Source organism: Berghia stephanieae, chromosome 2 (genome assembly GCF_034508935.2).
Source record: "Berghia stephanieae isolate SIO BIC M18660-M18661 chromosome 2, UCSD_Bste_1.3, whole genome shotgun sequence".
NCBI classification, from domain to species: Eukaryota; Metazoa; Mollusca; class Gastropoda; order Nudibranchia; family Aeolidiidae; genus Berghia; species Berghia stephanieae.
In genome coordinates, this window is record NC_088361.1 from 55663265 (window position 1) to 55686927 (window position 23663).

The 23663-nt window shown below is 35.1% G+C and overlaps 1 protein-coding gene across 1 annotated transcript in view; it reads left to right on the top strand.

Annotated features, from left to right (window-relative positions):
- The window catches only part of LOC144965181 (putative neurotrophin receptor LTRK 1), a 64532-nt gene that overhangs the window by 30891 nt on the left and 9978 nt on the right, over nucleotides 1-23663 (top strand). The window contains exons 6-9 of the mRNA XM_078900243.1: nucleotides 4425-4633; nucleotides 9513-9677; nucleotides 10997-11116; nucleotides 18290-18586. Coding sequence (XP_078756369.1) covers nucleotides 4425-4633; nucleotides 9513-9677; nucleotides 10997-11116; nucleotides 18290-18586 — 791 coding nt within the window. The remainder of the gene's footprint in view (nucleotides 1-4424; nucleotides 4634-9512; nucleotides 9678-10996; nucleotides 11117-18289; nucleotides 18587-23663) is intronic.

Consider the following 23663-nt stretch of genomic DNA (forward strand, 5'->3'; position numbering starts at 1 on the left):
GGAAATCTTAACTTCAACAAATAAAATAACTCACAATAAATTGCTTTTTATCGATCGCTGGCGAAGAGTTACAAAAGTCATTTAACGATACTGTTTTACTTAAGTTTTTGTTGTTTGTTTTTTTTTAATTTCGACATTCAACAAACTTATCACTTTTCGGATGAAGCTCATACTATTTTGATAGGTTTACAAGTCAATAATGTTTAAATTGATGCAGAAATAAGGAAGTTAATTTTAAAAACCAACAACCATGGTGAATTCAAAGGACAAGAAGAATAAAAGTAAATCTTAAAATATCACCTTTTGGAGAAAAAAAAATGTGATAGATTTGACACATTACATTGAGCTGGTGTTATGTATGGCAACACCAGAGGCTTAAAAAGAATTTAAATATAATAAGACCAGTAATACAACAATTAAAGTTTTGCAGCTTTAAAAGCTGCATACAGTTCAATTATTTAAGATTTTTTAAAAACAAAATGATTTAAGTAATGTCTGTGTAGTGAAAAGTCAAGTTTCATTGATTGAGTGTGTGTGTATGTTTGTGTGTACGTTTGTGCGTGTGTGTGTGTGTGTGTGTGTGCTTGTTTGTGAGGGGTGTGTATGTGTGTAAAGTGTGAAGTGAAACCTCGTAATCCACGACATGTTTGCCTTTTGGTCTATAATTTGTCAGAATAATTTTGTCAAGAAGCGTTCTACCTCTCTTTTTCCCTCTTCGGTTGAAATTCTTGTCCTTTTTTTCCTTTTTTATCTATTTTCTCTTCATATTGAAATATTTCCCTGCCTGGCATTGACAAAGGTTAAAAAGTACAAATCACTTTGCCGGGTTGACACTACTGCAATGTTAATTCAGTCAATCTAGTTAGTGACGGTGCTAAATTAATAAAGTGTGCAATTAGCAAGTGCTGGAAATCAGGGCACAGAAAGATCCATTAATTGAACTCTACATGTAGCGAATGTGTCAATGTTCAATCAATGTGTGTGCGGGTGTTTGGGTGGCAAGGAGTAGTAGAATAAGCAGCGGAAGGAGTGGACGGAGGGGGATGAAAAGAAGGAGAATGAAAAGCGAAGGAGGAGGATACAGATAAGAGAGCGAACGATGAAAGAGGAGGAGTAGTAGGGGATGAGGCTATGATGCACAAGAAGGAGACGGAGGAGAGGGAGAAATAGAAGGAGGAATAGAATGAGAATAAGGAAGTTTGTAGTTTAAACCTCAACGGCGAGACGGGATATTATTCAAATCATTATATTCCTTATTTTATTCTAATTTCATGCCTAGTATTTTTACACAAAAGAATGGCTCTGGTCAACGAAAGCTGGGTCGCACACTTTAACTGCTCTTTGGATAAAATAGTTAAAATTATATTTTAGGCTATCGGTGAACGGGGTTTTAATGCCTAACTTTAGATAGATTCTTTCTATCTGAACCCCTCCCCCTCCTAAGGCTCTGTTGTTCATTATCCTTTTTAAAAAGTCCATCTCTGATATAAATATTTGATTAAGGACCACGATATTTCAATACATGCACGAATGCTTTATCCTGAGGAGGGGGAGAAAGATAGGTTCTTGAAAGGAAATATTAAAATATAATAGAGAAAAAGAAAAAGGAGAAGAAGAACAAGAACAAGAACAAGAAGGAGAGAGAGAGAGAGAGAGAGAGAGAGAGAGAGAGGGAGATACATAGAGAGAGAGTACGTGAGAGAGAGAGAGAGAGAGAGAGAGAGAGAGAGAGAGAGAGAGAGAAATGAGTGCAAAACGAAATGGTTCTCATATGCCAACAAGGCGCAATTAAGGACACAAACGATGTACAATAAGGGGCATATACATCAAATCAGTTAGCTCTATCAAACAGCTGATCAACTCTGCTGCACTGTGAAAATAAATAAAAAATCAAAACATTTTTGACCAGTAAATCGTCCTTTAAATATCGATCAATCAAAATTACCCTCATCTTGTGGGAAAAAAGCTCTCAAGCTTAAAGTCCCAGCTTTGAAAGTATTTGACAAAATGAGGGTCATTTTAATCAATCGATATTTAAACCAAGAGTTTCTGTGGGTTTTTTTTTTTTTGGGGGGGGGGGGGGGGTTGTTGTTGTTGTTGTTGTGTTGTTTTGTTTTGTTTTGGCTTAACTCTGTATCTTTAAGCAGTTTACTGCCCTAAACTCTCAAACCTGGTACTTCATGGAATGCCTGGAATGGGCGATGTTATCTAATAGTATGGTGGCGGAAGGCGTAATTTTTTAATATGCTAATGAAAATGAATTTGAGGTGAAACTTCTAAAAACACGAGGTTAAATACCATTCCTTTACACGGATAACTACATTTTCTGTCATCCTACCAGTTTGTCTGATCATGAAATCAAAGAACTTTTAGACAGGATCACAGTCGTCCATCAACAATATTTTAAAAACCGTGACACATGAACAAGATTTTAATCGTGTAATAATATTTGATATTCGTTTATGTGGGATTCATTTTTATCAGTGGGACAACAAAAAATATTGTGCGGCATGTAGGTATGCTGCCCCATCTTTGATACAAATCTATATAAAGAGAAAAACACGATAATACTGCAATTAATGCAAACCTTTAAAAATGAGTAAATTGTCCGATACCTTGTTCTGACTCCTGACGGGGAAATGGATGAATCAAGGAGATAACTTTTCGGGTTTTGTTTGGGGTTTTTTTCGGGTTGGGGGGAGGGTGGGGTGGGGGGGGGGGAGGGTTAATGGGTTTTTTAAAAATTGTCATTACAACTAATATAAATAGTTACAAATGAAATCAATCTCCCATTATTGGGATCACAGCAAAATTGGACACAAATAACATTGAGAAACATAGTCTTTGTTCCAACTCAATTTAGAAAAAGTAAATTGCGTTCAATCACAATTTTTTGGAGTATATAACACATCGTATCAAAACGGTATTATGTCGGGAATGTTGAGCTGAGATGCTTAAAATAGTATCTATGGTCATTAAAAATTATGTGGTATGGCTTTTATGGTACATTGGGGAGAATGAATGTAACTTCTTTACTTGACAAAAAAATGAAAAATTTCATATTTCTGATCATTTTAGCTTTAAAATCTCTTTTTGGGATTTCGGTTTACCTTGACAAAACACCGTTTTGAAGTGATGGGTCAAATATGGATAGATGCGGCAATCAAGCTGCGTATATGGTTAATCAAAGTGGTTATAGACGAGACGAAATTGACATCACTCAGCTCTTTGTTATTGGTTTTAGCTTACCATTTTATGAGAATTTCCCACTAAATTATATCAATCTGACTATAAAATTTCAAGGTTACACATAGGTTTGTTTGTTGGTACGCAATATCCGGTTGGCAGATATTATGGGTAATTGAAATAATCGCATAGCATTACAACTAGAGAGAGGGAAAAAACATGTTTTACTTTCCAACAGATGTAAAAAGTAAGTGGAATGTGAGATTATCCGTTTTCGAAGAGTGAATTCAATCATGACATCATGCATCGAGTTCTTTGAGGTTGTTTCGTTACACGAGCCCTCCAGCTCAATCGCTAGATCACTCAACTTATATGAAATGCTAAAGAATTTCTTTACCGACAACATTCTGACTTTTAGTTGACTTTTTCTAGCTTCAATCAAGATACAACATAAAAGAAACGTGTAAAAACGTCATGCATTTGTAACGATCTCTCAAAATTTGGGTTACGAGATAATTGCTGCGATCCGTTTGAAATGAACATAATTTTGAACATGACTTTACTCAAGTGTAGCGTGGTTAATCGTTAAACCGCTGAATCCATTGAAATTGTTTTAGGTATTAAGATAATATTGATAGTAAATTTTCTTTCACAAATTTAAATGTAAAACTAATCAACGGTCATTAACCTGAACTTACTTCGGCTTCCGACTTTGTAAATAGAAAGAAGTGAATATTTTCATTTTACCAAGTTTAATCGCGACGTGTACTAATTTGCAGGACTGATAACTCAATTTGTTATGAACTCATTGTTGCAATGAAAGTACTCTCAAACCAAAGCAAAACAGTGTCCATTACAACAATGTTAAATCAAGCCCATAATTGCGTTCAGTTATCAGACATGCTAATATATGCAATTCAGTTTAAACCACAACTTTTGGTAATCTCCCAAAAAAAAAATAATCCTTTAATTTTTACTCAGGGAGATGTGCACTTATCTGAAGATCTGATAACCTAATTCATTATGGGCTCATTGTTGTAATGGAAATCTAAGAAAATTACTAAAAATATTGTCCATTGTAACAATGTTAATCTAGACCAATAAGTGAATTCGAATGTCAGATCTGCATATATGGACACGTCGACTCAGGACATACTAAAAAAAGACAATTTATAGCCATCTCTTTTAATAATATAGATCTGCTGCCTTACCTCATTAACATCACTATAATATTTCAGCTGGTTGGATGGAAACCCGTTGGCCTGTAACTGCTCAAATTTCTGGTTGGGCTATGGCGAGTACAAGACCATTGTAGGATCCCACGCTACGTGTTCAAGGACAGAGGATACCAAGACACCACAGATGAACATGACAGGGCTCGAGAATCCTTTCAACGAAGGAACGCACTTATACCTTACTGACCTCGGTGATCAGTATAAACATTGTGGTAATGACAAAGCAAATAACATTCATTAAATTACAATTTATTTTTAAAATGGTAAAAAGTGTGTGTGTGGGGGGGGGGGTTGTGAGGGGGAGGGGGATGCATCACGTTTCGAATGTTCATCAATTTTTAAATGAGGAATTTAACTTCTTTTTTTTCGCTTTTCGATTTTTTTTCTTGAGGTGCCTAAATGAGTCAATAAAATGTATGGTCAAATAAAGGGAGTAACATTACTCGACGTTTCGGCCTCTGGCCTTCTTCATGTAAACAAGAAAAGGAAATATGTTATATATATTGCATTTGCATTATGTAAATGTAATATAAAACGTATAATATATATAACATATTTCCTTTTCTTGTTTACATGAAGAAGGCCAGAGGCCGAAACGTTTACTTTGTGTTGTTTCTTTTATAAGTGTCATTTTTACTCCCTTTATTTTACTATACAATATTTCATGTATATGGGAATGCAGGAACAAAAGAGAATGCTGTATTTATGATTGATAACAATATAAGTTGAATTAATTCCTAATCTACAAGAAAATGCCACTGGATTTAGTGTTTGCCTCACAAGCAGGTTTTCTTCTGTTTCTCATGGAAAGAAAGTAACGTTTCTAGAGAAATGGTGATCCATCTTTCGATCAACATATTCAATAGTCTTCGTATTTCTGTCTAATAAACAACCTGCAACCTAGTCCCATACATCTGAGCTCGATTGGCGAAAGGCGGGAACAATGAAGAACCGCGAAATGTTGTCACTCTAAAAAGTTTAGACACAGATTGCTGGGTGCTGTCGTGTTGAAAAGAAGTTCTTTATGCAGTCCATTACAAGATAAGATAAGATAGGATAAACTTTATTAATCCAAAAAATGGAAATTACATTGTGTTCACAAGAAGACATCTCTCTCTCTCTCTCTCTCTCTCTCTCTCTCTCTCTCTCTCTCTCTCTCTCTCTCTCTCTCTCTCTCTCTCTCTCTCTCTCTCCCTTTCTCTCTCTCTCTCTCTCCCTTTCTCTCTCTCTCTCTCTCTCTCTCTCTCTCTCTCTCTCTCTCTCTCTCTCTATCTATCTATCTATCTATCTATCTTTAAAACAAAATCAAGTTCATTGTTTACAAATGCTGTGCTTTTTAAATAACATTTCCAGTGTCAAGGAATAGCAATCAAATCTATTTAATCAGTTCCATTTTCGTTCTGTCCTTTGCTTTACTCTCATTTTAAAAGTCAGTTTTTCTCTGCACACTTATGTCACCCCAAACCACGATTCCACCTCCTCTGAACGATTTTTTTTCAACGACAGAATCATCATGGGGCAACAATCTGTTGTTACTTTTATTTAAAACATATTGTTGAGATTATCTCTTAGCTATCCAAGTCGCCAATCCAGCACATATTGGACTGGTTGGACGTCAAGTTGGACAAACAATGCGTGGAGATTTGAACAACATCGAGTTATTATTGAATGCGACATACGTTCCATGAGAAAGAGATAAAACTTGTTGTGCATGCTAAGGGCGATATTCGAGCAGAGATGAGTTCGGCGACATTGTTATGATCATTTTAATTAGTTTTTTTTTTCTATTATTGTTAATGCATTTAGTTGGATTGTGTTTTGTTGGTCTTTATCATTCTTTATTATAGTTTTGTATATTTGTCATCTTATTTGATAAGATAGCAATGGTTGAAATGGCCTTCATATTTCTTTTGGATCTAATGGTGCTGATGCTATTGATAGTTTTGTTAGGTGTTTTTATATCTGATTTAGATTATGCTGAAAACGTCAATATGTCGACAATGCTTTTATCATTATTCAAACCCTGCCCTCATGTTTTAGTAATTTTGTAATGAACTGGGTTTTTTTTTACTTTGTGAAGTATTGGTGTCTTCATTTATGAATGACATGTCAAGCTCACCCGATAAAGCACGACAAAAACGATCATTTTGGAGCAACAGCCTGGAGAATGGAGTGGAAAGTCTATTTTTGGAAAATGTTTCTGATAAAAAGCGTGATTTATTCCTGGTAACCTTGGCGACTTGTCACGAATTATTTATAATCGTGATAAGACAAGCATGTCGATTTTACCATGTGTAGAATGCTCTTTTTTCCTGTTCGCTGTCTACAAATGCTATGGTTTTTACCCGCATTTTCAATGTCAAGGAATCTCACAACTCCTCCATTTCTCTGTTATGTTCTTTGTTTTAGACACATTTTATAAGTCCGTTTTTTTCAAAGGTCTGTTTGACGCCCCATCTATTGAGTGGATGCATTTGCTACTTGTGAAAGATTTTTTTCTTGTTTGAATTATCTTTATAGTGTTTACAGAGCAAATGTGCTTTCTTCTTGATTTGTTCTTCAAATTCGGCATTGCGAATAGGGAACAGAAGTGTGATGTCAAAAAACGGGTTCTATCTCATTGGAAGTGTAAACTCACTGTTCCGGAGGCCTGAAAACATACCGTGTGTAAATGTTCTTCTGGTTTTAGGGTGAAGGCATCTTATTTTCGAGTCTAAATAATATATGCTGGTCGTCAATAACAACCATCCATCTTTTCTCCTTTACGTTATCCTTAGAATCTGCCTATACATCCCGATACTAAAATATTTATCCCACCTTACGATTCAATATGCAACGTATTCATTATTGATTATGACTGGTTACATACACACTTCCAGTGATTTTGGAACCGGAAAAGTAGAAGGTATTATTTCACGAATTTCTTCACAATTAAAATGCGTTATAGACATAAAAATGTGGTGCAAGATGTATATAGTGGACGTCACTTTTCAGTGACGTAAAAGCATGTCTAATTTTAGAGCGGAAACTCCTATGATTGAAATAAGGAAATCAAATGCAGCATTACGAATTCAAATTCAGCAAGAAGCAAATAAATGTACTGCAATCAAGTTTCTTTTTAAATAAAAAGTAAATGAAAAGACATGCCTGCTTTGTATTTTGATTCTTAAGCGTCCACTTCCCTTCTCCAGTGATTAAGCGTTTATTTATCTAATGACAGCCATGATTGTAAAGTGTTAAACTAACAGTCACATCCATAAAAATGCCTCGTGGGTGACTGATGATTCATCTGCTCAGAGTAAAAAAAACCTGGAAGAAAGCGATTGATTTGCTTTGTGACTGTGAGAAAAATGCTGAAATTAGCAAAAATGACCAGTAAAAAGTAGCAGTGGACAAAATTAATGCTCGACGAATTGGGAGAGAGAGAGGGAGAAAGAGAGAGAGAGAGAGAGAGAGAGAGAGAGAGAGAGAGAGAGAGGGATGGGGGGGGGGGGGGGGCCGAAAGAAACATCTTGTATGGTCGGCTTTAATCTGTCCCTTCTTTGTTACAGCCTTACATCAAATCTATAATAAACAACAAGATGGCATGCTTCAATTGCGTGTGACAGAGGCTGTTCCTTGCTCTACCCTTTTGAGCAAGACTTGCCATTTCGTTCACCGTGCAACGTTTTATATTGATTTTACATAAGCTGAACGCGTTTTTACAAATGTTCTGACAAAGTAAAAATCGGATCATTTGATATTTCGTCAAATGTAGATTGCATTGTAAAAATGAAGCACAATAAGTCTAATCTACATTGTGTGATTGACTCTTGTAGGAAATTGTTGAATCGTTCATTGGTCATTCACCTTTCAGAATTCATAGTAAATAAGTACATACCAACTATGCAAATCGTGATATTTTTTTCTCTCGTCGGCCAATGGCAACACAGACAGTCCGAAAACCTTTTTGAGAACGACCCCGCCCATGTTCTTTTGTCCACATGTTGATTTCCGTTTTGTCAACATAAATAAGATCGTTCACTGCAACTTGCATTAAACATGTTGCAAATTGATACCGGAGATATCTAAATGTTTTCTGTATTCCAACGTTGCAATATGTCTTCAAGTTTCTTCAGGATCAGTAGAATTCCAATTATCATGTTAATTGTACTGCCACTGACATGAGATTCTGTTGGTAAATGATGCCTACGTTAATTATTTACTTGCTTTATAGTAAACTCTAGATGGTCGTTTACGATATTAATTTGCTATCACTCCATGGTTGTCAACTCATCGCTTTTACGATGTTATTGGCAGTAGATCGTAATATCCCATCTCTTTCGCTTCAAAAAGCCTTCATTTGTCATCAAGTGATATCTAATCTTTGAAAATTTATTTGCCATGTGTTTTTGTTAATTAGTGGTGGAAAACAAAAAACAATCAAATCAACAAATGATTAGATAATTGAGCCCAAAATGCTTTCAGAATGTCGCATTTGAATTCGCTGTTGTTTATTCGTGTCTTCACATGTGGCCAATGAAATTGCACACTCTAAATTGAATTCTCTTTGCAGCATACTGGTTCCTTATGCCGAAATTGGGTTTTTCTATTTGCACATTCACCGTGTAAAACCACTTTACTATAAAGCAAGTAAATAATAAACATAGCCATCATTTACCAACATAATCTCATGTCAGTGGCAGGACAATAAACAACAAGACAAATGGAATACTTCTGACCCTGAAGAAACTTGAAGACGTATCACAACATTATTATTCACTGTCTTGGACACAACTAAGGAACATAATCATTGACAAACACATTCCTTTAATATAAAATCTGGACCAAGTAGGCTACCTTAATTGGTAAAAAGCAACCGCGCACATCCAATCGCGTGTTTCCCGAAGAATCATACTTGGGGGGCGAGGACATATTATTTAATTTGTCTCAAGTCTGTGACCGCTTTGCGTTTTAGATAATAAATGAACACGTGCTTAATGTGTTCAAATAACCCGCATTTTATCATAATTCCTACTTTCAAATAATCGTAAGTTTATTATTTTCGTCAAATACCTCAAAGTTATTGTTGAATTTATTGTTGATTACCAGGGATACCAAATGTAACCGTTGAACCATCCGAAATCGAGGTGAGGGAAGGAGAAAATATCAGTGTTATTTGCACCGTCAGTCCCACAACACCGGGTCTCACAAGATTGGATTGGCTTGGTGTACAAAGATTGGAATCCAAGTATGTCATCACAGAGAAAAATGAAGGTAGGTTTCTGAATTGGAGAAGAGATCATGAATAATACAAGCAATCAATTAACATCTCATAGGGATTTTACCAGTTTACTACCGTACTCTGGAAAGGCACGTATTTGAAATTTTGGCCAGTAATCTCATCCTTCAAATATCGATCAATTTAAATGACCCTCAACTTGGCAAAAATCTCTCTCTTAATACATTTTCAGGTTTGAGATTTGTTTGCCAAAATGAGAGTCATTTAAAATAGAAATCAAATAGGCTTTGTTTTCTAAATACTAGATCCTAAAAGAAATTTAATCCCGCCGTTAAAAAGTTAAATGAGATATGAAAAATGTTTCCATTATTCCAACTCAAAATGTGTAGAATATTATAGCTCATGTTTTAAGATTTAATGAAAGAGCCCAATAAAGCGACATATAATATCTTACTGTTAAAACGAAACTCGAATCATCCTTTTCTACTGATGTGCTAAAAATGGTAATTCTCCCAACAGTGAACAACCGTCTGAAAAACAGTAGACCATGATAACCCTGATTCTTGAAATTTAATTTTTAACTTTACTTCACAAAAATGCTTATGGAAGAAATAGTGTTGACGTCACTCAGCACTTTGTTATTGTTTGTAGTCAGACATTTTGATGATTAGTAATCAATAAACGTTTAAGGTTGTTGGTAAGTTTTATTCGACTGGCTGATGTTGCAAGCATTTCACCAAACGTATAGCGTCATTATTTGCATAGTTGTTTTAGTTTTTCAGAGTTCAAATAGCTTTAACAACCTCGTTTTGATCATTATCACTTGAAACCCAATTTCTTTTTTGTCTTCTCCACTCCTGTACGTTACGAGACTGACACTAATGGTCAAAACTGCATATTATTAGCTCAATAAGCTAAATAAGTTAAGTATCATATAATTGTGCCACTATGTGGTCTAGTTGTATGACACTCGCCTTCAGATCGGAATGACCTGGGTTTGAGTCCCGTTCTGAGCGGTGTATAGTTGAGCCCTTGCAAAAGACTCTTTACTAAATTTCTCTCACCGTACTCAGTTGAATTATGAGTACCTGGCCGTTAGCAGCGTTGTCTCTGTCGGGGGGAAAATGTAACATCGCCTAACAGGTGTCATGTCTCGTCATACATGTTTAGTGTTGCTGTTGGCGAGCGACCCCTTTGTAAAGCGTTTTGAGCACGTTTAGTACATTGCGATAAATATGAAAAAGTTGAAGCTCAAGTTAAATATCATATAGCTGTTTTTCCTTTTAATTTACATGATATCAGATTATATGTTCAGAATTATTCAATTAGGCTATTCATCATTTTACTCAATTAGCAGGCTGGTCCAAGCTGGACATCTATGACGTCAAGAAAAGTGATCACACCAACAGGCTAGCCTGTGTGTCAACCAATGGTCAGGTGTCGGGAAGAGCATTTGTCGGGATATGCATTCCTCGTAAGTTCCTTCACCTTCTAAAAGCTAGAGGTGCCTAAATGAGCAAATAAATAAATAATAAAATAAAGAGAGTAAATCAGGGTTGCCAATTTGGCAGATTTTCTGCCAAATGTCCTTTATTGGCAGAATTTGAAGTGGTCTGGCAGACAAAAAACGGTTTGGCAGTTTGGCAGATATTTGGCAGATTTTATTTTCCGAGGCCTAGGAATAAATGTTTAGGTCTACTCCACCTTTTCCATGGCAATTTTTATGTATTAGTGATTTTTTTTAAACTTGGGAAATGAAACAATAAATTTATGACATCGGCCTTGCGAATTTTTGTTTAACAAAACTGATGAGTTTTCAAAGGGGGTACTATAAATAGTACGGTTTGGCAGATTTTTAAAATCCAGTTGGCAGAATGCCTGAAAATAATCTGGCAACCCTGGAGTAAATGTGACTCGTGTAAAAGATATAACACGAAGTAGGCAACGTTTCGGTCTTTAGCCTTCTTCGGGTATACGTATATAATAACGTGGAAAGAGAAGAAAAAAAGAAAAGAAAATATTATAGTAATATTATAGTACATTTACATTATGAAGTTTATTTGCAACTAGGAGAAAAGGGAGATGGGTTGAGGGGGGAGTGGAGGAGGGATGGGAGGGGCAGAAAACAAAGCTTAAGGCCGAAACGTTGTTTACTTTGTGTTGTATCTTTTACATGATTCACATTTACTCTCTTTAATTTTATTTTCCATTCATAGTCTAATCTACATTGCATGTTCATATCAGAAAATTATAACCTAGACCGTCTATTTAAAATCGGCATTTGGAGGTCTCGATTCTTAAGTTAAGTTGGTGAAGCACCCGGCTCACAATAAAAGGATCGAATTAGTCCCGAGTGTTGACAATTCTTTTTACTGACCCCTATATCACAAGGAAAGTACGTATCGATTGACTAGTATCCAATCCAAATGGTAACTGGCAATTGCTTTTGTTTATTAAGCGCTTCAAAACAACAGATAATTTACCAGGCAATGGGACTTAGTGCTCTGAGGTGGTCCTTTTATATTCTTTACAACAAGGACTTGTTATTTGATTATCGTGATTTCATCTTAAATAGGACTATCGTAAATTCTTCTTCTTCTTCTTCTTCTTCTTCTTCTTATTATTATTATTATTATTATTATTATTATTATTATTATTATTATTATTATTATTATTATTATTATTATTATTATTATTATTATTATTATTATTATTATTATTATTATTATTATTACTATTATTATTATTATTATTATTATTATTATTATTATTATTATTATTATTATTATTGTTATTATTATTATTATTATTATTATTCAACTTTTTCCACCACCACTACTACTCATACTACTTCTAGTACAACTACTACTACTACTACTACTACTACAACTACTACTACTACTACTACTACTACTACTACTACTACTACTACTACACGTTTCTCTCCTCCTCCTCCCCTACTTCCTTTCTTATTCTACTCGCTTCCCTCCTCTTTCTCTTTATCTTCTCTTCTTCTTCTTGTCCTTTCATCGTTACTTCAAAATATTCCAGAGTATGTTTCTTTCATTGGAGATGTGAGACCATTCCACGATTATTCTCGATGGTGTGAATGAGTACAAGTGAGCATCTCTCATTGAGTGGGGACTATAAACTTGATGACTTCCTCTATTTTGGTTGATATCCAAATCTCTATCTTCTTCTCTTCTTCTCTTTCTTCTTCTTCTTCTTCTTCTTCTCTTCTTCTTCTCTTCTTCTTCTATCTTCTTTTCTTTTCTTTCTTTTCTTCTTCTTTTTTCTTCTTCTTTTCTTTCTTCTTTTTTCTTCTTCTTCTTCTTCTTCTTCTTCTTCTTCTTCTTCTTCTTCTTTCTTCTTCTTCTTCTTCTTCTTCTTCTTCTTCTTCTTCTTCTTCTTCTTCTCTTCTTCTTCTTCTTCTTCTCTCTTCTTCTTCTTCTTCTTCTTCTTCTTCTTCTTCTTCTTCTTCTTCTTCTTCTTCTTCTTCTCTTCTTCTTCTTCTTCTTCTTCTTCTTCTTCTTCTTCTTCTTCTTTCTTCTTCTTCTTCTTCTTCTTCTTCTTCTTCTTTCTTCTTCTTCTTCTTCTTCTCTCTTCTTCTTCTTCTTCTTCTTCTTCTTCTTCTTCTTCTTCTTCTTTCCTTCTTTCTTCTTCTTCTTCTTTCTTTCTCTTCTTCTTCTTCTTCTTCTTCTTCTTCTTCTCTCTTCTTCTTCTTCTTCTTCTTCTTCTTCTTCTTCTTCTTCTTCTTCTTCTTCTTCTTCTTCTTCTTCTTCTTCTTCTTCTTCTTCTTCTTCTTCTTCTTCTCTTCTTCTTCTTCTTCTTCTTCTTCTTCTTCTTCTTCTTCTTCTTCTTCTTCTCTTCTTCTTCTTCTTCTTCTCTTCTTTTCTTCTTCTTCTTCCTTCTTCTTCTTCTTCTTCTTTCTTCTCTTCTTCTTCTTCTTCTTCTTCTTCTTCTTCTTCTTCTCTTCTTCTTCTTCTTCTTCTTCTTCTTCTTCTTCTTCTTTCTTCTTCTTCTTCTTCTTCTTCTTCTTCTTCTTCTTCTTCTTCTTCTTCTTCTTCTTCTTCTTCTTCTTCCTTCTTCTTCTTCTTCTTCTTCTTCTTTCTTCTTCTTCTTCTTCTTCTTCTTCTTCTTCTTCTTCTTCTTCTTCTTCTTCTTCTTCTTCTTCTTCTTCTCTTCTTCTTCTTCTTCTTCTTCTTCTTCTTCTCTCTCTTCTTCTTCTTCTTCTTCTTCTCTTCTTCTTCCTTCTTCTTCTTCTTCTTTTCTTTTCTTCTTTCTTCTTCTTCTTCTTCTTCTTCTTCTTTCTTCTTTCTTCTTCTTCTTCTTCTTCTTCTTCTTCTTCTTCTTCTTCTTCTCTTCTTCTTCTTCTTCTTCTTCTTTCTTCTTCTTCTTCTTCTTCTTCTTCTTCTTCTTCTTCTTCTTCTTCTTCTTCTTTCTTCTTCTTCTTCTTCTCTATTATTATTATTATTATTATTATTATTATTATTATTATTATTATTATTATTATTATTATTATTATTATTATTATTAAATTATTATTATTATTATTAATATTATTATTATTATTATTATTATTATTATTATTATTATTATTATTATATATTATTATTATTATTATTTTATTATTATTATTATTATTATTATTATTATTATTATTATTATCATTATCATTTTTTTATTATTATATTATTATAATTTTTATTATTATTATTATTATTATTATTATTATTATTATTATTATTATTATTATTATTATTATTATTGTTATTATTATTATTATTATTATTATTATTATTATTATTATTATTATTATTATTATTATTATTATTATTATTATTATCATTATTTTTTTAATTATTATATTATTATATTTTTATTATTATTATTATTATTATTATTATTATTATTATTATTATTATTATTATTATTATTATTATTATTATTATTATTATTATTATTATTAATATCATTATTATTATCATTATTATTTTTTTTACTAGTATTATTATTATTATCATTATATTATTATTATTATTATTATTATTATTATTATTATTATTATTATTATTATGATTATTATTATTATTATTATTGATTGCTTACTTGCTTGCTTGATGATTTATAACCAATGAGTTCGAGGATCCACACAGCTCTTTGTCTTCACACTCCCGATGCCAATAATACATAAATACAAAATAGCTCACATCATATAAACTAGGTTTATATTGTGATGAGCTCGTATCTATATAATTCCCATGGTCCTATCGTTAGCATTATCGTGATCATCCTTTTCAAGATAGACTTCGTAATAATCCTTAGTATAGTAAACTATGTGTTCGCCTTTCAGGTCATTAAAATTCCCCCATGTCGGTCAAAACAAAACAAAAAAGGATTCTACTTTTCCTTTTTTTAGAGTAAATATACGTGGTGATAACATATGATTCCAATATGCCATTTAAATTATATACTTTTGACCGATTTATTTTGGAATTGTATTTAACCGAGAGCCGAATTACCGAGGTTACGATATCTTTCCTTCGATATCGATAAGATACGAATTTCGATTTAGAATCGTATTATGATACCTTAATCTCATATTATGTCTTTAAAAAAAAAGAATTAAACCGGGAATTTGAATGTAACACATAAACTATGTGTTTGCGTACCACATCACAAATCGGTCAGATATCACCGAATATCCAACCCGTATTTTAACAGAATCTTACATATGTATGTCTTATCGATTCCTTTGAGTCCATTTATTATGTCGCGTTCGGAGTTCAAGACTGTATTTCTACACCATAATCGCCACAACATCATTATTCTTATAAGCATCTAAAACATCTCCTCTCTCCTTCACTTCCGGTGTTTGTTCATATTTCTTTGGCGGCACACAAAGCATCATGAATCGCGTATTTTTCCCATAGTCCGCAATCTCTACAGCACCGGATCAATAATTGAGGAGTTGTTTTCTACTCGATTTACCATGATGGAAAAGATTTACGATTTCTGTATCTAGGATATGAAGCGATAGAGATCTGATTGGAGATCTTATGACTTTGTTTAACCTCTTTGACACCACAAGTCCAGGAAATCGACGTCACACCCAGCCTCTAAATATAAAAATCATCTCGGATTCTCAAACCGATCGATAAACGGGCAACAGCTTCACCATTTTTGTCTAGGTCCTTAATTTTCCACAGAAGTCTTGTCAGACAAAAGTAAGATCGATAGGGTATATTTTTGTCATTTCATTTCTTTTCCTTTTTTTTTTTTTTTTTTTTTTTTTTTGTTGTTGTTTTGGTGGAAAAAACGAGAGTTAATGGGGGGAGCGACACTAAAGGGTCATTTTTTTATTTGATGAAATATCCTAAACTTCTATGCACAGTTATAATGTATATGTTTGGGAAGGATGATTGCATATAATTTTTTTCAAAAAAAAGTTGCCCGTTGCTATGGAAACGACGCCATATTGGAAAATAAACAAAACATCTTAAAAAGTCAAAGGCTTTTTTGTTTATCAACCGATTGCCATAATATTTTTGCCAGAGGTAGAAAAAAAGGAAAATAAAAAGGCTCTAGAAGCCCGATTTTTAATTTTTAAATAAGAAACTTTAAAAATTAAGTTCAAGGTTATTACTCAATTATTCCCTTTGAGAAAAGTTACATAATTTCAAATTACTCATAAAAAAACTTTTTTTTTCAAAAAAAAAGGCTCCTAGAGGACCTGCGTAGTTGTATGACACTCATTTGTAGAAAGTTTGAAGAAGATTAGTTGAAAACTGAGGGTTGAGATAGGTTTTTAGTGACGAAAATTGCAGTTTTGAGAAAAACGCATTTAAAAGTCAAAGTAAACGAGTTTAGGGAAAAACTCACCTCTCCCTCTCTGATTGGATTGTGACCGCATGACATAATTAAAAACAAAGTGATTGATTGTTGAAGATAGAAGAAAGTTTTTACTTTTCATTGATATGTTTTTGCCTTTACTTAGTTATAAAGACTATTTGATATTCTTTCATGAAATCAGTCCACTGAAACTAAAAATGGGCAGGTATTAACCATACTATTGGTCACAAAATACGTTATTTTGAGTCGAAAAAAACTGAAAATGAAGTTCTCATGCAATTTTTATGCAGACAAATGGTCACATGTCAACATTCCACCAAAATCTAATTTTAGCAAACTGTGTCAAAATTCATAATTTTTGATGTCCCCTCCCCCCCCCCCCCCCCCCCCCCCCCCCCCCCCTTAACTCTTAGTAATTCGCTACTTCTTTTGTCTAGATATCCCCATCATCTGTTAAATGTCATTCGGCCTCGAGTACGTATTCATTCAAATGGCCCGGATAATCGAGATACATAAACAAAGGATTTCAACAGCCTATGCGATTCTTTTTAAAGTATGAAAATTATCATGGGGCTGCTAAATAAAACAGAATTCGAAGCTTTGTAGTTTATTGTAATCAGAATCTACTCTCAAGATTTATAACGAATGTTGAAAGGGAGGGGGGAGGGGGAAGGGAATTATTATGTCAATATCAATTATCATCAATATGATGATCACAGTTACAATATTTTCATCGATTCAAAAGTCCACCTAGAATGATTATTGTCATTTTATCATATAAAAATAAAACAAAAAGCAATTGGACAAACTCATTTCTATGTAAAATATTTCTTTTTTAAACAAGGAACACCAATTGGCTTAATTTAACAATAAATCAGAGGGTCTTATGCTTTACCTTGTTACAGGAAGACTATCTTAATAGGCGTTTTAGTATGTTACTTAATGCTTTTTCTATCACTATAGCACAACCGCCGTACACTTATTTGCAGGTCTGATAACCCAATTCATTACGGGCTCGTTGTAGTGATGGAAATAAAAAAAAATATGCAAAATGTTGTCCATTACAACAATGTTAAATTAGGCCCATAGTTGCGTTCGGATACCAGACCTACATATATGTCTTGGGATAACTTAGATTTTGAAAATCGAATTTATAATACTAAATGAGGGATTTATGTTAAATGTATTTGTTTAATTGAAAAGATCGAATACAGTTTTGTGCAATACAAAACAAAAGCCAATGATTTATAACTTGAATCTCGTATCTTCTCATCCGCTTTATCCTGACATAATACCGATTTGAGACACTTTTTACAAGTGAATGTTGTTCGATACAATGTGCGTTAATTTGTAGGTCTGATAACCCATTTCCGTGTGAGGTCCTTGTTGTAATGGAATTCTCGAAATGTGACGCAAAATGTTGTCCATTACAACAGTGTTAAAATAGGCCCATAAGTGGGTTCGGATGTCAAACCTGCTTATATGTACACGTGAATTCGATAGCAATTTAAAATTTAGCCGAATATGACACAATAATATGCTCTCATCTCAGGTCGTTATTGTTCCGATGTTTATGTTATTTCATGAACTAGGCACCATTACGATAAAAGCTTAATCGTTAAATATTTATGATGTATTTATTTACCAGTTATTAACTGCCTATTGTGGTCATTTAAATCGGCTGCTATTTGAAGGACGAGTTTTCTGACCAAATTATTAATTTGCATCTTTCCATAGTACGGCCGTTAAATGGTTAACGCTTACTTGCCATTACCCTCCCAATATCTTTTAACAGTTCCCCCAAGGATTGTGAAACAGAGAATTGAAAACAAAGAGGGAAAAGTTTGGGTCAAGATTGTAATCTCGGGCTGGCCTAAACCCAACATCACGTGGTCAAGGGATAGTAAAATGACTTCGGAAAGCACTCAAAATATCGACGACAGCGTAATCGATTATCCCAGGCTAGGGGTTTGGGCCGTCTACAGGATTTTTGATACCCGATGGCCCGGGGTTGCAGGGATATACACGATGGAAGCCTCCAATACTGAAGGAACCATATCCAATTTTTCAGTGACGGTAACTCACTCACAAGGTGAGATTATTTGCTGTGTGTGTGTGTGTGTGTGTGTGTGTGTGTGTTTTCCCCCTATGTTTCATTGTATTGTTTGTCTCTATTATCGGTGTATCTTCTTAAAAATGAAATCTGATTAATTTAATTGGTGTTATTATGTTATTGTGGGTAGTGGGGCAGATTGAGATCTGTCAATAGGAGTAGTAAGGCGTCTCCTTCCCTCCACTAGCCTGCGGGAGGTCCTTGGGCAAGACCGAGTACCCGCAATGCCCCCCGAACAGGGTTACGTGAAGTCGCGCCAGGCAGGCGATGGATGAGGATGGAGAGCAGCTGAAGGAGCTTCAGAACTGGTCTCTTCTTCAATGTGCTAGGCAGAGGATATCCTATGGATACAATGGCTGGGACACACGTCCTGTAAGGACACTGCTCTCTCACAGAAAGCAATGGCAAACTACTGTGAGTAAACCTGCCACGGAAACCTGAATGAAGAAAAGCAAAACAAATAACGATATGAGACCTGGTAATGAGACCCCCAAGTTAGATTGGTCTCCAAAGCGTATTGGGGAAGAACCTGACGCCGGCGGGAGTACCAGCCTAGTTGATGAAGGCATAACGCCTGACTGTACAGACCTGGGAAAGAACCGGAATACATGGTTAAAGCGGAACTACCTCATAGGAACTTGGAACATAAGAAGTATGGCAGCCGGTAAACTCAACACCATCATCAATGAAGCAGAAGAAAACAAAATAGACATTCTGGGACTGTCGGAACACAGATGGGCTGGAAGTGGACATTTCACAACCAGCTGCGGAGGAAGGATAATTTACTCAGGAAGGGAAAAATCTGGACAAAGCGGTGTGGCAATCTATCTCGCAAAAACAACAGTCAACAGCCTCATTGGATACAAACCAGTGAGTGATCGCATTGTTAGCATTAGACTCCAAGGTCAAGCTAAAAACATCACGTTTATTCAAGTTTACGCACCAACAACTGCTGCAACTGAAGAAGCAATAGAGAATTTCTATGATGCCCTACAAAAGGAAGTGGACAACAAAGATAAACAGGACATATTAATAATCGCTGGTGACTTTAATGCCAAGGTAGGACGAAAAAAGAACAGTGAAGAAGATGGAATCATTGGAATATTCTGGACTAGGGGAAAGAAACGAAAGAGGCGAGACACTCATAGATTTTGCACTGGCAAATCAACTTGCAATAAAAAACACCATGTTCAAAAAACATCCAAGAAGACTATTTACGTGGACATCGCCAGATGGAAGAACAAAAAAACCAAATTGATTACATCATGATTGAAAAAAGATGGAACACCATAATTCAAGACGTCACGACCAAACCAAAAGCAGACTGTGACACAGACCACGAACTTTTGATATCAAAACTGAAACTGAAGCTTAAAATGAAGAAAAAAGTTACAAGACCTATTAGATACGAAGTTGACAGTATCAATGAAGAATTTGCGATTGAAGTAAAGAACCGTTTCCAACTGCTACTTCAAGATATCGAGGAAAAGGAACCGGATGAGATCGCAAATGAGACAAGGAAAATATACTTGGAATCCGCTGAAAAACACCTTCCTAAAAAACGGGGCAAAAAACAACCATGGATGAGTGAAAATACACTAAACAAAATCAAAGAGAGGAAAGACGCAAAGACGACTCATGGCACTCATAGCAATGTATACAAAGAGATAGCTAAGGAAGTGAAAAAGCTGTGCAGAACGGATAAGAAAGAATATCTCATGAGAAAATGCAGAAAAATAGAAGACCTTCAGAGAGAAAACAAGACCAGGGAAATGTATGATGAAATAAAAACCATCACAAAAAGTTTTCAATCACGAATAGGGGTGATAAAAGATGAGCAAGGTAAACCCCTCACAGAAGCAGAAGACATAGCAAATAGGTGGAAAAGATATTGTGAAGATATGTACACAGAAGACCAAATAAACGAAATCCAACCTTTGCAAAACAACATGCAAAATGAAAACGAAGAATCTAGCTTACCACCTCTAAAATCTGAAATAGAATGGGCAATTAAATCACTTAAAGATGGGAAAAGTCCAGGTTGTGACAACATTCAAGCTGAGATGATAAAAGCAAGCGAAGCTGAAGGAGTTGAAGTATATCTAAGACTTTGTACGAAAATTTGGGAGAAAGAAATTTGGCCCTCAGATTGGAGGAGAGCAATTTTTATACCATTGCCTAAGAAAGGAGACTTACAACTATGCTCCAACTACCGAACAATATCACTCATCAGTCATGCAAGCAAAATCCTTCTAAAAATTATCATGAACAGGATTGAACGTAAACTGGAAGAAGAAGTCAGTAACACCCAGGCAGGTTTTAGAAAAAACAGAGGGACAAGAGACCACATATTCAATTTGCGTCAAATTATTCAGAAGCATCGAGAAGTAAATTCTGGCCTCCACACTTGTTTTATAGACTATTCGAAAGCTTTTGATTGTGTTAATCATGAGAAACTATGGGAAACTCTCCTGGAGATGAACTTTGATCCTAGAATTAGAAATCTGATAAGATCCCTCTATGAGAACCAACAATCAGCGGTACAACTAGAAAGCGGAACAACAGAATGGTTCAAAGTTACAAAAGGAGTAAGACAGGGATGTATTCTATCACCCCATTTGTTCAGCATTTACACTGAAGGTATAATGCGAGATGTGGAAAACGATGTCAGGAGAAGTAATTACAACGAACCGAAAATGCAAGGTCTACCCATAAAAGATCTGAGGTACGCAGACGACACTGCACTATTGTCCACAACACCGGGGGGACTAGAGAATCTAATAACATCTGTAAAGGAACATAGCGAGACCAAAGGCCTTAAGCTGAATATAAAGAAGACCAAAATCATGAATACTGACAAATGCAAAACAGATGCCATCATAAAAATCAATGGAGAAGAAATAGAAAGAGTAAAGAATTTTGAATATCTTGGAGCCAGGATTGAGTACAACGGGAAATCGGCCCCAGAGATCAGGAGGAGACTAGCAATGGCAAGATCAAAGCTAGAAAAGATGAATAATATCTGGAAAGGGCAGTGCATTCAAACAAAAATCAAAATCCTCAAAAGTGTTGTTTGCCCAACTGCAACATATGGATGCGAAGCATGGACTATCAGCAAAGCAGAGAGCACAAAGATCACAGCTTTTGAAATGGCATGCTACAGAAAAATACTCAGAATATCATGGACTGAAAAACAAACAAACAAAGAAGTCCTGAGAAGGATCGGAATAAAATCACCAATTCTTCTTCAAACTGTAAAGAAATTGAAACTAAACTATTTTGGCCACACGACTCGTCACGAATCATTAGAAAAGCACATTCTGCAGACAAGGGTAGACGGCAAGAGAGGAAGAGGTAGACCAACAAGAAGCTGGGAACAAGATATATGTGAATGGCTGGGAATGACAGCAACTCAAGCAAGTAGACTGGCGGATAACCGTAATCTGTTCCGCAAGAAAGTTCGGGAAGCAACGTCCTACGCAGGATCAGCTGACTAGATGATGATTATGTTATTCCATTTATTTCCTATTATCGGTGAGGTACCCTTGTACAGAATATAGGAATTAAATCATACCAACAATCTTGTAACCTCTGTGGTGTAATGGTAGTTTGTCTGGCCGGTTATCAGTAGGTTGGAGGTTCGATTACCAGTTGAGGCAAACTGAATTTTGGGATGCTTTTTTAAAAAAATTGTAATGTTCCTGCTTTGTCTGGCACCTTTTCAGATCTTTATCTTACACCAGTGCCTATTCCCAAAATTGATTGATAATTTCAAAGCATGTATGTGGGCGCGCATGTATGTGTGAGATAGAGAGAGTGCGTGTGTGTGTGTTGAGAGAGAGAGAGAGAAACTGTTTCTTTTATGTGCATATGTGTGTGGTTATGGAAATAGACCTGGTTTTATGTCGTGATTTGTATGTTTGGCGGTTATTATTTAAATATATATAATGTCCCTATGTACGTAAATTTGACCTAAATCAGATTTCACCTCATATCATTCCATTATGATTTTTAACTTGTCGATCAATCTACCAAACAGTATTAAACAAAATGAAGGTTACATCATCAAATAAGAACCAATTAGCTGCTCGGGTCCTAACATTTCTTTCTCTCAACAACATAAAAACGATTTAAAAAGCAATACTTCAAGTCTAATCCTGGTAAACGGGAAGAAATATGTCCGTACGTTTAGTCGGGATTTACGATTATGCCTGAGGCGTTGCGGGTTAAGAATCATGTTCTTTTTAATATCATTACATTCCTTTTTATCAGATATGTTTGAAGTCGACAGCTTCTAGCTTCTTATTATTTGCTTTGTCTATCCATTAGTGGTTTAGTAGCTGTGTTGCATATTATAAGATTCTTGGACAATGCGAATAATCTCGTTAAACTAATCGTCCGGCACAGTAATTGACCTTGTGCGGCTATATCTTGTGGTATGACACTCAACTTCGGATCGGAAAGTCCTGTGTTCGAGCCCCGCGCTGAGCGGCGCATAGTTGAACCCTTTACCTACGTTATCTCACCGTACTCAGGTGTAAAATGAGTACTTGGCGGTTAACAGCATTGTCTCGGTCGGAAAAAATTGTAATTTCGCCTACTAGGCGTCATGTCTCGTCCTGCATGTTACGAGTTGTTGTTGGCCAGGGACTTTTGTAAAGCGCTTTGAGAAAGTTCAGTGGATATTGCGCTAAATAAAAAAAGCTCAAGTTCAAGTTTTATTTATGTTATAAATTTCAAGGTTTATTTATCTTTTTTTTTTTTTTGTTGCTAGGCCGGGTGTAGATTACCAAGTAAATAATTCAAGTCGAGACATGCTCTGGACAGGATAGAACTTCTATAATATTGTAACACTTGGACAGAGTCGTCCCCCTCTAATTATGATTTTTATCTATTTCATTCTCTCCGTGCAACTCTCTAGTCCAAGTCTCTTCATGCTGCCCTCCTTGCAATTCTCCGTGCTTTGTTGTATAACAAACCCTCTCGAATTCCCGAGACACTGACCAATGGCAGCAGCCGTTATTTCCTGCTCCTTGGTCTGTCCACCATCTTAACT